The sequence below is a fragment of the Taudactylus pleione genome, unplaced genomic scaffold (assembly GCF_031769625.1).
Source record: "Taudactylus pleione unplaced genomic scaffold, aTauple2 ptg000156l, whole genome shotgun sequence".
NCBI classification, from domain to species: Eukaryota; Metazoa; Chordata; class Amphibia; order Anura; family Myobatrachidae; genus Taudactylus; species Taudactylus pleione.
The window spans coordinates 12,427,044-12,442,944 of NW_028284558.1; the positions used below are offsets into that span (position 1 = coordinate 12,427,044).

The 15,901-nt window shown below is 40.9% G+C and overlaps 1 protein-coding gene across 1 annotated transcript in view; it reads left to right on the forward strand.

Annotated features, from left to right (window-relative positions):
• The window catches only part of NOSTRIN (nitric oxide synthase trafficking), a 79,154-nt gene that overhangs the window by 13,608 nt on the left and 49,645 nt on the right, over positions 1 to 15,901 (forward strand). The window contains exons 3-4 of the mRNA XM_088474900.1: positions 8,791 to 8,874; positions 15,516 to 15,578. Coding sequence (XP_088331026.1) covers positions 8,791 to 8,874; positions 15,516 to 15,578 — 147 coding nt within the window. The remainder of the gene's footprint in view (positions 1 to 8,790; positions 8,875 to 15,515; positions 15,579 to 15,901) is intronic.

Consider the following 15,901-nt stretch of genomic DNA (forward strand, 5'->3'; position numbering starts at 1 on the left):
GTATTCATCAAATTCCGAAAATTATGTATTTTCGGAATTTGATGGTGTTACCATACGCCACTGTGAGGTGGCGTATAGTAAGTAACACCTGATTCCAGCCGGGTATGTTCCCCGGCGTCTCCCTCCGGCGCTCTGGTCTCTCCTCTGGCTCCGTCTGCTATGCTGACATTGTGTTCTCCCAGCAGAACACAATAAAGTTTAGAAAAAAAAAAGTTTTTCTTTGCTAAACAGTACTGTGTTGTGCTGGGAGAACATGTGATAGCATAGCAGACGGAGCCGGAGGCTGCTGCGCAGGCAGGTAAGTGCTGGACGGGGGTAGGGGGGAGGGGGGCAGGTGAGCGGAGGGGGGGTCACAAACTTACCACACCTGTAGGTAGTTCTGCGCATGCGCTGGTTTTACAGATGTAACAGCACATGCACCGCACGTATTCCAGCTGCGATAAGTTAGTTTAGATAGGGATAACTATCTATTTCTCGAAAATCTGTCATTGCAAAAATGACAGCTTTTCAGAATAGATACTTATGGAGAGGAGGAATGATGAATTCCTCTGGTAATTAGGTAGAACTCCATGCGAGTTCTAAACCTAATTACCTCACCTCCAGAGAAAGTTTAGGTATGATGAATAGGCCCCCCAGTCAGTTAAGAACAATATATTTTATCACAATATAGACCCCCAGTGGCAGGAACATTTAATATTAACAACTGTGAGCAACTGTTTAATGCAATAGTCTTGCTCACCTGTTCAGAGGCTTTGGAACAGTTCTGATGGACAGGAGGTGATGTAGCTGATCAGAGACTTAGAGGGGAATTCAATATGAAATGTTAACTTCACTGTCGAAGTTAAAGTTTCATATCGGAGTTTTTTTCTGCGTTAAGGTATGGTGCGCGGTCCCGCTTATCCCCGTATTCAATATAAAATTAACGAAAACGGGAAACTCCGAAGTTGGATTTGCGTAAAGTTACGAATTTTTCCTTAAAATAATTGTAAGATCCCCCTAAAGTTGTAAAAACATGGGGGAACACTATGGGTACCCCCGTTTTAGCCTTGAATTGAAAGTCGGGGATTTAAATAGCCGCAGGTGTTTTTTTCCCGACATTGAATAAGTAATGCAGAAGAGCACTTAGGTTATTTTTTTGTTTTTTTAAGTGGTACCATCAAATTTGGGGTACATGAAAATGGGTACTAGCATATTTTTAAGTCCCTAAAGTAATTTTTAAAAAATTCTGCATTTGTGCACCTGCCACTATAATTCTATTCTAGAAAACATCTGCTGCATACTTGCAGAATAGCCCTGAACCTATTTCCCTATTGTTAAACAATTTTTTCCCATTTTTTTTTTCATCCCAATTTTTAAATTAATTTTTTGGGGTGTCCCTATTTTTTTTAAAACTTTTTTTGACACAGTTCTTTTTAAATGTCATTCCCAGGGGTGCAGGCTATTTTTTTAAGCCTGCACCCCTAAACCCCAATTCTGCACTTTTTTTCGACACCTATTCAATGGTGAAAAGTTATCCCCGTTTTTTATCAAAGACTTTTCAAAACTGCGATAAGTCTTTGAAATTGAATACGGTGTAAAAGTAAAACCTGCGATAATGATGTCATACCTCCGATATTAACGCAAAAACGATGTTATCGCACCCATATTGAATACCCCTGATAAGGGTAATGAAGTCCAGTAACAATCCAACTTCCGCACACAGGTTGTTCAGCTCACTCAAAATACAGACACAAGCCTTGTTGGTACACATGTTATCAGATCTCTTAAAGTCCAGACAGGAGCCAGGTCAGTACACAGGTTATAATATATCTCAAGATCCAGAGTCAAACCACGTCGGTGAACATTTTATCAGATCTCTCACAGTCCAGATATGAGTCGGGTCGGTACACAGGTTATTAGATTTCTCAAAGTCAGATACAACCCGGGTTGGTACATGGTTTATTAGATCAATCACGGAGGTGGAGGGAGAGTCAGAACAGAGCCAGAGGTCAAAAGCATTTAGTCAAACACACAGGAGCTAGGTTCAGGGCATCTACTTTAATTACCTAACAATTAGTGCCAGGTAAGTTTCCCCTATAAAAATGAAAAGGATATTTCTACAGGTCTATTAATTTTGCACATGTGCAGTTTGTATATAAACCGTAATGTTGGGAGCTATGTCTCAATTTCCAGCCCTATTAGGTTGGGTACGGACTGTCGGGTGCCGACAGTTAGAATCCTGACAGATTTTTGTAAGTATTATAACCCCAACCCTAACCCTCCTCCTAACCCTCCCATCCTGCAGCCTAACCCTAACCCTCCCATCCTGCAGCCTAACCCTAACCCTCCCTTCCCGCAGCCTAACTCTCCTCTTCCACACTCTAACCCTCCCCCTAACGCCTAACCCTCCCACTAACGCCTAACCCTCCCACTAACTCTGATACCTTCGCAATCTGTTGGTATTCTGGCAGTAGGGATGCTGCTGTCGGTATTGTGACCGTCGACATCCGGACTACATCCTACACTGTCAAAGGTCTGAGAGCCATACTTTTTGGACAATCTCCAAAGGAATACACTCTCGACAATCTCCAAAGGAATTCACTCCCGACAATCTCCAAAGGAATTCACTCACGGCAATCTCCAAAGGAATTCACTCCCGACAATCTCCAAAGGAATTCACTCTCGACAATCTCCAAAGGAATTCACTCCCGACAATCTCCAAAGGAATACACTCTCGACAATCTCCAAAGGAATACACTCTCGATCGATACCGCATAGCACAAGGCAGAATGTGACAGGCATAAATAGAGGCCCTTGAAGAATTTTACACACAGAATGCATAGTATTTTTCCAAAGCAATAATTACTTGTATGGTGATTAATGTTGAGTTGATTGTGCACTTGTTTGCATGTCTTTGCCTGTATCTTGCGTGTTTTCGCACTGAGCATGCTCGGGAACCAAATTTATGTATAGTCGTACGCACTTTAAGTGGTATCGCCACTTGTGAATGAAGAGGCATAACTGAACTACAACAGGTGTTCTCAAACAGGCGTCTCAATGTAACTGCAGACTATGCAGCGTAAAGGTAATATGACTTATGCAGGTTAGAGATTTTGGGGCCTATTTAACAAACAATTACAGAATTTGATCGCTGCTTATCACAGCAATATAACATTTTCTATCACCACAATTTATCACAAAAATGTTGTCAGGACAGCTGAGCTGAGTATTGGCAGAAACTAAAGCTTCCAAACAGTTCTTGTAGACATACTGTCCTAATGATCATTTACGTACGAAAAAAGTGCAAAGCCTCCTTGCAGATGATCTTTTGTGATTACAACTGTCTACTTTTGCACAATAGTACTTATTACAAAATGTCACCATCTGCAGAGGAGCATAAGTTTATACTGGATGATGGAAGCATTTGGGCAGGTAAAGCCTGTTCCTTTGTGGCTAAATATAAGTTGCTTAAAGGTCGATAGCTTTGACTAGGCATTACAAATCACCTATAAAATCCCCAAAATAACTTCATGCAACTAAAATAAAACAGGGACACATGATTGCTGGCAAAAGGTTACAACATTTTGAATAAATAACAAGATCAGTGACCAAGAAAGAATTGCAAACAATGAGCTCCAGCCAAACACTATGTAACCAAATTGGGGCAACCTAAGTTGTGGAGAACCCACATTTCTTTAACTGGCACAGTGCTACTGAGCCCTACCTCTAGAAAAGTGCTAAGGTCCACCCTCACGAGCAGTGGCAACTTGCTCCTTCAAATGGTAAGTGCTCCACATCCACCTCTTGTGCCACCCGTGGCTGCTGAAGAGCAATACTTTGCCGCCAACACTTGGTTGGAACAACATCCCGACAACCACATTACCTCAAATCACCAATCACAAAAAAGTAAAACAGCTGTGCTAAGTAAAGACCAAGCCTGGCTTAGTAAGGTCCACACCAGCCAACCTGTACAGACAGCCATACTCGAAAATGTATGAAGGGATGATGGACTAAGACACCAACATTCTAAGTCACATATTTCACCATAACAGTGTCCACCTTGCCCCTCACCTTTTCAATCACAAGAACCTCATGATGACACCTCCATACTCATTGTGGTAGAGTATGATATGCAACCAAACTACCCACACTCGGGCCCAACAACACTAAAGCTCTGTAATGTTGGCCTTAATGCACAGGACAAGGTCAACCTATTTATATCTAGGTCATTGCCACCCATGTGAATTTCCAACCAACCTGGCAAATCCCCGTAAGCAGCTGCATTAAAGAGCAAGTCTACTTACTTTGTGGAGAGAGAACTAGTTCTGCCATTTTGACACTAGCTGATGACAAGTGCTCCCTACACACTGAGGGTCCAGCCATTTTAGACTTACTTCACACTTTTTACTCTTAGCTATATGCTCAGGAGCATGTTAATACAGCAAATAAACAGACTTTTTGGAACAAAATTGCTCTTCCGCAACTATCAGACGACCATCGACTAATTCTAACCCAACCCATAACTGAATTGGAAGTCGCTAAAGCCATTAAGGGTCTCAAGCCATGTAAATCTCCAGACCCTAATGGCTATTCTGGAGAATTTTACAAAATTCTTCAATCTTCCGTAACCACTCCCTTAACAAATCTCTACAACTCCATTCTCACTGGCAATCCCCCTCCTGCTTATTTCAATGATGCTATCATAAAGGTATTACCTAAATCAGATAGAGACCCAACCCTACCTGCTTCTTATCGCCCAATATCACTACTAAATGTAGTGTACAAATTATTTACAAAAATAATAACAGAACGGTTTAAGTTGGTGGTGCCTTCATTGGTACACCCAGAACAAACCAGATTTATATGGGGACGCAGCACAGTCTCCAATATTCACAAGGTTCTTGCTGTATTACAACACTTAGTGGAGATACATGAGAGAGCTCTTCACGTCCTTCTCTCACTTGACGCAGAGAAGGTGTTTGACTTAGTAGTGTGTGACCACCTATATGAATCTTTGCACAGATTTGGTTTTCCTCACCAAATTTTAACCCTTATCCAATTATTGAGTTTGTCTTCCTCTTCTCGCATCATGGCTAACAATTTCTTATCAACTCCATTTCTTATTCAAAGAGGTACATGCCAAGGCCGCCCTCTATCCCCGTTACTATTTGCTCTTGTCTTAGAACCTCTGGCTATTGCCCTCAGGACCAAATCGTCATTTCATGGGATACAGGTGGGTAGAATAGAACTGATGCTCTCTTTGTATGCTGATGATATGCTCCTGTTTATTTCTCACCCACAACACTGGAAGAAATTTTCTGTTTCAGCTCTTTTGCTGGATATAAAATTAATATTGCAAAATCTGCAGTTTTACCACTGACACGACCCGATCTACTGCATCAGTGTTCTACTCTTTCTACTACCTTCCATGTTACTAACTCCAAATTAAAATATTGGGGGTATCTTTATCACGCCTTCTATAAAATGTATATATGCGGCCAATTTCCCACAAATTATTGAAAAAATTATACAAAAAATCCAACACTGGATGACCCTCCCACTTTCACTGTTGGGAAGAGTTGCAGTCATTAAAAGTGTACTGTTTCCAAAACATGCTTCCCATGTTCTTAACTGGTTCAGATACAGCAATGTACATCAGCCTTTCAGCGATTTATCTGGAATTGCAAAAAGCATAGAATAGCCAGAAATTGACTGCTATACAATAAAGACAGAGGGGGCCTGGGGATACCGGATATCCAGACCTATTCATATGTAGCCACGTTCAGATACATCTCCAACTGGTTCTTGACCCAATCCCATTTTACTAATCCCCAACTAGAAGAGGCATTGTTTCTCCAGCAGCTCTTTTGCATGTTCCTCGCGCAAAACTCCCTATAGGAATCACGCACATTTTCATTATGGATACTTATAAAGCCTGGTCTGCTATAAACAAAAGTCTATGCTCAAACCGGCATTTTAATAAATACATACCTTCTGGGCAACCCAGATTTTCCACCGTCCCTTACAATATCCCATTACAAGTCGTGGAAACAAAAAGGGATTGCATCTATTAGAAACATTTTTGACCCTGGAGGCAATCTTTATTCCTTCCAACAAGTGAAGGATATTTATGATATGCCTAGCTTACAATTTTTTTTATACCTACAAACTAGACATTATATTAATAGCAAAGCAAAGCAAAGCTCCATCCACCCCATCCCCTTTACAGTCTCTCTTCACTTTGGTCTCTAGCAATGAGTATAAACTTAAATATTTTTACAAAGATTTGCTATCTAAGGATGTATTGGTTTTATGGAAATGAGTCTGGTCGTCTTGGCATCAGGATTTCCCAGATTTCAACTTTCCAGAACGTGTCATGACGTTATTCCCATCTACTATGAAATGGTTAAGCTCGGCTAAATTGCAGCAAACTCATACAGGTTGAGTCTCCCATATCCAAAATGCTTGGGACCAAGGGTATTTTGGATATCGGAATATTCCGTATTTTGGAATAATTGCATACCATTTTGAAATGTCTTAGGAATAGGGCCCAAATCTAAACACAGAATGCATTTATGGTTCATATACACCTTATATACACATCCTGAAGGTTATTTTATACAATATTTTCAATAATTTTGTGGCTCAAACAAAGTTTGTGTAGATACATGAAATTCATTTATATGTCATATACACCTTATACACACAGCCTATAGGTAATTTTATACTTTATTTTTAATAATTTTGTGCCTTAAACAAAGTTTGTGTACATTGAACCATCAAAAATCAAAGGTTTCACTATTTCAGTCATGCTAAAAATATTCCGTATTTCGGAATATTCCGTATTTCGGAATATTTGGATATGGGAGACTCAACCTATATTAAGTTTTTGAATAGAGCATATATATCCCAAGCACAGCGGAGTCATTTGCTTCCAAACTAACCTGTCACGGGGTGGCGTGGAGCTGGACCCGGAGTGTAGGATGGAGAAGGAGGTGGTGTTGTCTGATACTGGAAGGCAGCTGGTCGTAGTGGGGTATGACTCATGAATAGGATGAGGTGTCAGGAAGCACATAGGGCGAGATGTGGCCAAGGTAAGGCAGGAAAACTCAGCTGACCGGGTCGGCTGGGCGACTAGCAGGTGGCGGGTCTCAGGAGGCGAGTAGGTGCTCAGGAGCTAGACCGATACAGGTTATGCGAGGAATGCACTGGAACACACTGTGGCTCAAGGAGCAAGGGAGCACATGGAACTAGCTCACAGCATACGCTGTGATAGACATTGCACTGGCAACCAAAGGACTTCTGGACAGCCCTTTAGTACCCTCAGGTAGCGAGGGTTGGTTACTAGCCTTCCCTGACCATGCTGCAAGCTGATTGGCCCAAACAGACACCTGGTCAAATCCAACATGGCCACGCCCAGCAGTCTACAGCACGGCAGCACTGTCAGTGTTTACCTGCTCTCACCTGCCTCTAGCTGGAGGTTCCCAGTCTGTACTGACTCACCGTGCCCAGCGCCGCTCTCCAAGACCCCGCACTGCCGCCGGAAGTCCCGCGCCACAGTGCCCAGAGAGATGAGACCCGCGATCCATGTAGCCTCTCAGCCCTGGACGTGACAGAACCGAGTAACTGCTCAAAATGTCATGCAACCTCAGCAAATTTTATACATAATATTTGGCAGTGTCCTAAAGTAAATTTCTAGAGTTAGACTGCCATTCTCTTGGGAAACATTCGTTTTTGCTGATTTCACCTCTTGGTCGCCAACACTTATCCCCCCTTCAATGCTACCTTTCATTACTGTACTGGTTACTCTAGCAAATAAATTAATTTTGCAGAAATGGATCTCTAAAATGGCTCCTTCTTTAGAAATTCTTAGAATGGAATTGCTTAACATACTCTATTATGATAGACATACAACAATGTATGATATTGAAAAGGGGTGTTGTTAAATTCTATAACAAATGGGAAACCTACCACAAATAATTTAGCCATTGAGAACTAAAAATAAATAAATCTATAAATACATTACAAAGGTATTTGAAAATACCACATGGTCACTTTTACGAAATATCTCTTGAGCATGCTAGAAATGTGGTCGACTTCCACCCTTCCCCCTCACGCCCTCCCCTTCCCAGATTTTCTTGCTTTTTTCTTCTTTCTTCCTTTTCTCTCTCTCTCTCTCTCTCTCTCTCTCTCTCTCTCTCTCTCTTTCTTTTTCTCTTAAACCAATTTCTCTAATTGGTCTCGGTTATACAGTTACTATTTAAATATAAATACATAAATGTTGAATAAAATAAAATTAGAATTCATAGGGAATAAGAAAAGTATAGATTTCTGATTATACAGTATAACTCAATGGTATTGTATTAGCCTATTGTAAGTCTTGTTATGATTGTAATGCTATTTATACTGTTGTCCTTTTTCTACATCTTTTTGAATTCAATAAAAATTGTTTGTTTGTTTTTTTAAAAAAGAGCAAGTCTAGCAGACCATCCAATTGAAGGTTGTGGTCATGTGCCAAAATGGTAGAACAGAATGCACTATAATTTCACAGGGATATGAATTTAGATGCTAAATGGCTGAGATCTTGCAGTAAATACTCTTAACAGAATGCTTTCTGACAGCATGATACATATCAAATGATAATCCTCTAGTAGATGTGTATGTATTATTAATCATTTTACAGCACTTTAGTAAACTTTGGACACTGTTTCTATAAATACAGAAATGCATAATTTGACTTTCCTTTTGCTGTTTTGTTATGATGTCTCCTTTTTTCTTGTCCTTTAATAGTATATTAATCTAATATTCCAGGGCTGACCTAGAGCTAAATTATGCCAAAGGACTTGAGAAAGTTTCAAATAAGTTGACAAAAGGACTGGATAGCATGAACAAGAAGTAAGTAATACCACAGACCCAGCATGTGATCCACACCTCACATTTACCCCAGCAATTAGGACTGTAAGCCAAACAAAAAGGGGACTGTTGGGGGGTGAAAACTTGTAGCTCTTGAGCTTTATGGGTACTAGAAGTGCCATAATAACCCTGGGGGCATTTGCCTGGAGATCTACTTTTTGCCCGAGCTTGTTTCAGAAATTCCTTTTGGTTCCATGAACATTTATGGAATGTTGCATTGTGACGATAATGTACAGTAGGTGAAACATTTAGTTAATAAGCATATCCAAAATTAATCAATATTATGAAAGGATGCTGGACTATAGATCTACATGAAAGGGTCGACATTGTTTAGACAGACTTCAGATGTTAGACAGACAATAGGTTGACAGGGACAAAAGGTTGACACACTAAAGGTCGACATGGAAGAAGGTCGACTGGTACAAATAGTCAAGATGGTCAAAGGTCGCCGTGAAAATGGACAACACACAAATGGTTGACACAAAAATTTTTTTTCTGGGTTAGGGTTAGGCACTTACCCCGATGGTTAGGGTAATTTACCATATGTGACCTAAAGTAGACATGAGATAATAGTGGTAAATGCTAGAAACACCATATAAGCTGTGTGCATCAATGCAAATGTAATATTGTTCTTCTGAGTTGAATTAACGGTGGGGAAGGCCATTGGGGGTATATATCTTGGCCACATGCTACATGCTTTATTAAAGTGTGTCCTGACGATAGGGCTGGTGCCCTGAAACATTGAAGTTCATAATACACTTATATTTTTGCATCATGTATCGTGCCTCCAAGTGCCTGTCTTTTCTATTGGAGTTGTTTATGCTACCCTGACAAGGACACCGAGGCCAGGTGTGAGTATTCTACTGGAGTGCTGGCAGTTTTGGGACAATATATATATTTGTATATTGCACAGACGGTGTAATGGTTAGCATTACTGCCTCACAGGACTGAGGTCATGGGTTCGATTCCCACCATGGCCCTAATTGTGTGGAGTTTGTATATTCTCCCTGTGCTTGCGTTGGTTTCCCCTGGGTACTCCGGTTTCCTCCCACACTCTAAAAATACACTGGTAGGCTAATTGGCTCCCAACAAAAATTAGGAAATTAGGAATATAGATTGTAAGCTCCACTGGGGCAGGGACTGATGTGAATGGCCAAATATTCTCTGTAAAGCGCTGCAGAGTACGTGTGCACTATATAAATAGCTGGTAATAAAAAATAGTTTCAATGGTTTTGTGTTTTAAGGAAAAGAAACCAAACAAAATTCACACAATATTAACTTATGCATTATACTATGTCAATGCTGTAAATAATAGTAATAATAATAATATTGCCATAAAAATGTTTTGCATTTATTTTATATATTTGAAAAATAACAAAACTGTTCAGTATCTAAAGGAAAAATCGTAGTTATGTACCCTCAAGAAGCAAAAACAACTTTACATTTGACCAGGACACAGGCGTCATCAATGACATCCTTATTGCTGTGTCAATACCTTAGAAATTTCTCTCCTGAGGAACTTTCAAATCATGGTGGGTGATACAAAGTTGGCTGCAACTGTGACCATATGTGACCCAATGTAGAGATGAGATCATAGTGGTAAATGCTAGAAACACCAAATAAGCTTTGTGCAACAATGCAAATGTGATGCTGTTGTTCGAGTACAATTAATGGTGGGGAAGGCCACGGGGGGTATATATCTTGGCCACATGCTAGATCAATATATATATTGAGCATGGAGGAGCTGTGTGACAGGCTGCACACATACAGTAGCTGCATATTATCAAGTATATAAGACAGTTGTGCGGGGTGTTACAAGAATCCTCCTGATGAAGTCCAGCACAAATTGCACAAAGGACGAAATGCGTTGAGGACTGTGGGTGTACCCCAATATCCAATACCAGCGAGTATCAGATAAGCCTATTTGAAACTTTTTTAATGTAATTATTCATTTTTATGTGTGTCATTTTGTGTTTCTCAATTAAATTTATAAAAATTACTACACCATGAGAGTGTTTTCTCTCTTTGTTTTTGGAGTTCATGGTTGATGACAGATGCAAACCATTTGGGAATGATAGAAGATTGTATTTGGTGAAACCAAGCTAAAGACCCATAACACAAGGCCCTGAGTGTTGGGGTAATACGGTACGCATATATATATATATATATATATATATATATATATTATATATATATTGAGATAGTGCCATTCTGTCTAAACTACTACAATATATAGGCGCTTGCTCTCACCCTCTTATTTTTCATATATATATAAATATTAGAGATGGTGCAGGCTCGGATTAGTTTGGATTTTCCCGTCAAATTCCGATTTTTCGCGACAAATTTCAGGTCTCAGAAAGAGGCAAAACGTAATCTTTCATGGACAAACATCATATTTCATGGACTACAACAAGGGACAATGAGTGTGGGCCCCCCGCTTATCCTATCATAGTGTGAAGTAACATCAACCTGGTTAAAATGAGTCTGGATCATTTATGGGGCTGGTGAGCCCTTTAAAAAAAATGTCAGCTCCACCCTCAATAACAATGGAGCCAGGAGCTGGAAGGAAAAATTTAGTCTGGGGGAGTTAATGAAATCAAGTGACCCAGCTTATCTACAATGGCACGGCAACAAGAAATGGATGTGTCAAAAAAATTGCGGGCGTGGTTTATCTAATGGGGATGTGGTTTAAATGTGTAATGAAAAATCAGTATTGTATATCTAAGAAGAACTATAATTAAATACATTACCTACCAGTCCTGTATGACAAATTAGAGACTATTCTAGTGACTGAAACAAAATACTGGAAGCATTATACAATAACCACCTCACAGCACCTCTCCCAGCTCCTTCAATGTCCACGTCACAGCAACCCCCCCTTCAATCTTAACTCACAGCAATGCCCCCTGCAATATCCACCTCACACCATGCTCCCTTCCTTCAAGGTCCACCTCACAGCAAACCCCCTTCAATGCCCACCTCACAGCAACCCCCCTTCAATGTCCACCTCACAGTAACCCCCCTTCAATGTCCACCTCACAGCAACTGTCCCCTTCAATGAGATTGTGATATTTGAGAAATTCACCTAGCTAATGGTCTATGTATGGCATGCCCATACCTCCCAACTTTTGAGTAAAAGGGTGCGGGAAATCTCGCATGCACCACCAAAAAGAAGGTGGGGCTTTATGAAAAGTGGATGGGGCATCACAGAAACAGGGGCGGATCCTCAGAGCGCCCCCGATTGTGTCACTGTGGGGCCGAACAGTGGTGCTGGGCTGCCCCCAGGCTCCCACTACATTATGAATGCATGTATTAGCCCCCTTCTTACCCCCTGCTCTGGTATGCAGAGCAGCGGTTTGTACTCCCCCCCCCCACCGCAGGACACTGCGTCCCACAGGTGGGACAACGGGACAGTTCCAAAAAAAACGGACTGTACCGCTAACTGTGAGAGTGGGCACAGCTAGATGAAATGTCCCTATCCCTTTACATTCATAAGGCAACAGCAGCAGTCAGTTTGGGGTAGGGTGGACATCGATGGTCAATGTTTGTCGACCATCAATGTTTTTCTATTGATGTTAGTACTATTCGATGGTGGCATTCTGATATTTGTCACCATCGAATGGTATTGATTTGATGGTGTTCCAATGGTTGACTGTTTCTTTAATTCCTGAGAGCTCCACCACCACTGGCACTTACCTGGCTGCTGTGAAGCCGTTTGTGTTACTGAGAGCACTGCAGCAGTGAGCGGTGCTGCTGCAGGTTAGTGATAGGAGCTTTGGTGTCGTCAGTCACCGTGGCTAGTAAGCACCCTGTGCCGGGTATCGGGATCGGAAGACATGACTGTCATCCTGACTCTTACTACTCTTAGCATATCACATGTGTGTGCATTGTTGTCCAGTCCGTCTCTGGTGGCAGTGAGTGACTCTGTCAGGCTGATAAGATCAGTCAGCGCAGTATGACAGCAGAGAATATGCAAGAACTAAAGTGCGGCATCAACTGTTACGGGCCTCAATCCCACCCCCAGTCTTGTGCCAGCTGCAGTTTTGCGCATGTGCACATCATATAAATAGTTTTTTCCATCAAATTCTTTTGATGCGATAGATAGCTACCATCGCATCGAAAGTTTTGATGGTGGAAGCCCAACCATCATTTGATGGTGGGCTTCCGATGTCCATCCCTGGTCTGGGGAAGGCATGGATAGCAGGAGTCCTGACAGAGTCCCCTAATAAGCTCTGCCCCTTTTGTCACTCCTCAGAACTTTATGTTTCTGGGAAATTAAACCTGGCTCCCCATTGGTCTACTGTGGCCATCTTTTTGTAGCCTGCTATGGAGGTAGCCATTTTCTGTTAGCCACTTCTGCTCAGCTAGTTCTTTCTTGGCTGGCAGCCAGGGGGTTACACATATTATAGAATAAAGCAGGAGCATCCTCTGCCTGCCTCCTGCAGTCAGGGGGCCCTGGATCACTAAAAATGTACCAGCCTGGGGTAGCAGATGGCCTTGAATGGAGCGCTTCCCAACATCCATAGACTGTGCTTATTGGGGGTATTAAAAAATGTGGCACTCCTGGAGTGACAGCTTGTATAATGGGAATAAATGTTCTAAAAGCCTTTTTTTTTATTATACTAATATTATTATTACTGTATTATTATATTTTAATTATGAAGCACCAACTGACTACACACTCACTTTTACTCATCTGATGAGGGTTACAATGTCAGTTTCACCAACAGTTAAATATGTTTCAGAGCAAACGAAACTATCAATGTATCAGAAGAGTCTTATACATTCCTTTTGTGCACTCATACCTGTTACCGATATTTTGACAGATTATCATTGAAGTGAGTAATTCACTGGATAATCATTTGCCATTTGCATACTTTAGTATACTGAACCATGAACTGTGTTTGAGTAATACCAACATGTTGCATAGTTAGATCACTGTACAAGAAAATAGTCTAGTTGAAAAGTAATTAGACCCATTTTACAGCCTGAGATTAGCATTCTATGCTATGTACTTAACAATCAAGAAGTATTTTGTGACATTTAACTCAGCAGCAGAAATTTAATGGTAGAACTTCATATTCATTGACATAATGACAATTATATTGGTATGCAACTCCTCATGGCTGTGTCAGAATAAAACTCTAGTTTAATTTTACATTAACCTGTGGGGGGCATAGCTTAGTGCCCCATAGCATCAGTGCACAATCAGAGCCTGTGCTGCCCCCTCCCCACAATAACATACCTGCCAAAACTACTAGATGGGAAAATTATGCAAATTAAATCAAGCACACAATCAGACCACCCCACTCATAGATAGACCCAAACCATACTTCCATCTGCCCAAACCATTACATTTGTGGGGAAACCACACCCCTATAATCTACCTAGGTCATGTGAGAATTGGGGAATTTCTAATTCTGAATGTCCATGATAACTCTCTGATGTGATGACGCTTAGTACTCCAGGTTTAAAAATCCCCCTCCAGCTGCTAAGCGTGTTGTAAAGAAATTGGGAACTATTCAAACAACCTGTATAACACATTGGGTTCCTGGGCCCTACAATGCTATTACTGATAAGGTGAGTATACAAGAAAATAGGTGTTGATGTTATGTTTTTTAACTCTTTATTTACTTTTGGCCAATTTATTGGACAAGAAAAAATTATACAAAATAGACAAAAATGTTAACATGTCTGTCATTATATCACTGTAAAAGAAATGTTGTATTGCATGCCACCTTGCCATCACATAGCCAACAATAAGGATCCAAAAAACAGCATAAACTCTCATTTCTAAATTCCAGAATACGTCCTAGGTATAGAGGTCTATGTACTAAGCCTTGAAGAGAGATAAAGTACCAACCAGTCTTCCAGGAAGACGTTATTGCTGAGCTTAATAGCTCATGTATTGGTCAGAGCCATCCACCAATCAGCATTCTAGCAGCATGGCTGGACACTGCATGCCTGGTGGACGGGATATACGCTGCTCTGTTTGTTGATAACACGATGTGGCTGGGAAGCATCCTTTGATGCCTGTCTCCCAGATGATGTGTATGTGCATCCCTATGTGCTTGTAGTCAGCTGATGGCTCCACAGTATTCTTACCCTCTGGGAGATTTAATGGAGGGAAGATTGAGGTTGCCATTCTAGGAGGGGGGTGGGGTGGGGTCTGTGTAAATCAGGTAATTTGGTCCTGTCCCCCCAAATGCAACGTTATGAATTACGGCATCATATAGAGGGGGCAGGACTAGAATGACACAATTTGAATGCCATCATCAAAACCACTGCCCCATCCATTTTACTTGGAATTGGGCAGGATGCAGAAGGGTTCCCTACTCTTCCAGAAGTCCGTGGGAAGTGAAGCCCAATGTATACCCCTAAGCACTAAATTTGTGTCAGCTAATGAGGCAAATGTAACCTCGCCCCTCAGCCCAGTCCTTCCTGTCTATGATTTATTTTAGGATGCACAGTGACTTTAAAAAGTGTAATTTGTTTATATTGGCTCAGGTTGATTCACATAGAAGCAAGTTAAAAGTCAGAACTAGAACTTAATACTGTACATGTGATAACATTTATAAATCTAAATTCAAATAAGAGTTTAATATTTTTTATTTTCCATTTAGTTGCATTAATAATGCCTGGGACTGTGCATCCCAGGAAATGAAGGCGACAGCTGAAGTGCACAGGTAAGTGTGTCCAGTAAACAATTTGTCTAATATAGCATTTTCAAGCATTATAGAGGTAATTCATGATTCAGTGCAGCACAAAACTGTGATGTCCTTGCAGTGTTTTTGTGTTTGCCTCATACATCAGTGATATTAATGGTTTCTAGTGAATTGCAATGAATAACAGTTCAGCCCACAAAATGGCTGCCTGAACTCTGTAGATAGTTTCAGTCATAGCAAAGACACCCACGGGTTACAAATAACAGACTAATTAGGAGTAACATAATAGTGAAACATGCAACATAAAGACTGTTGGGTATATTTACCATCAACCACATATAAAA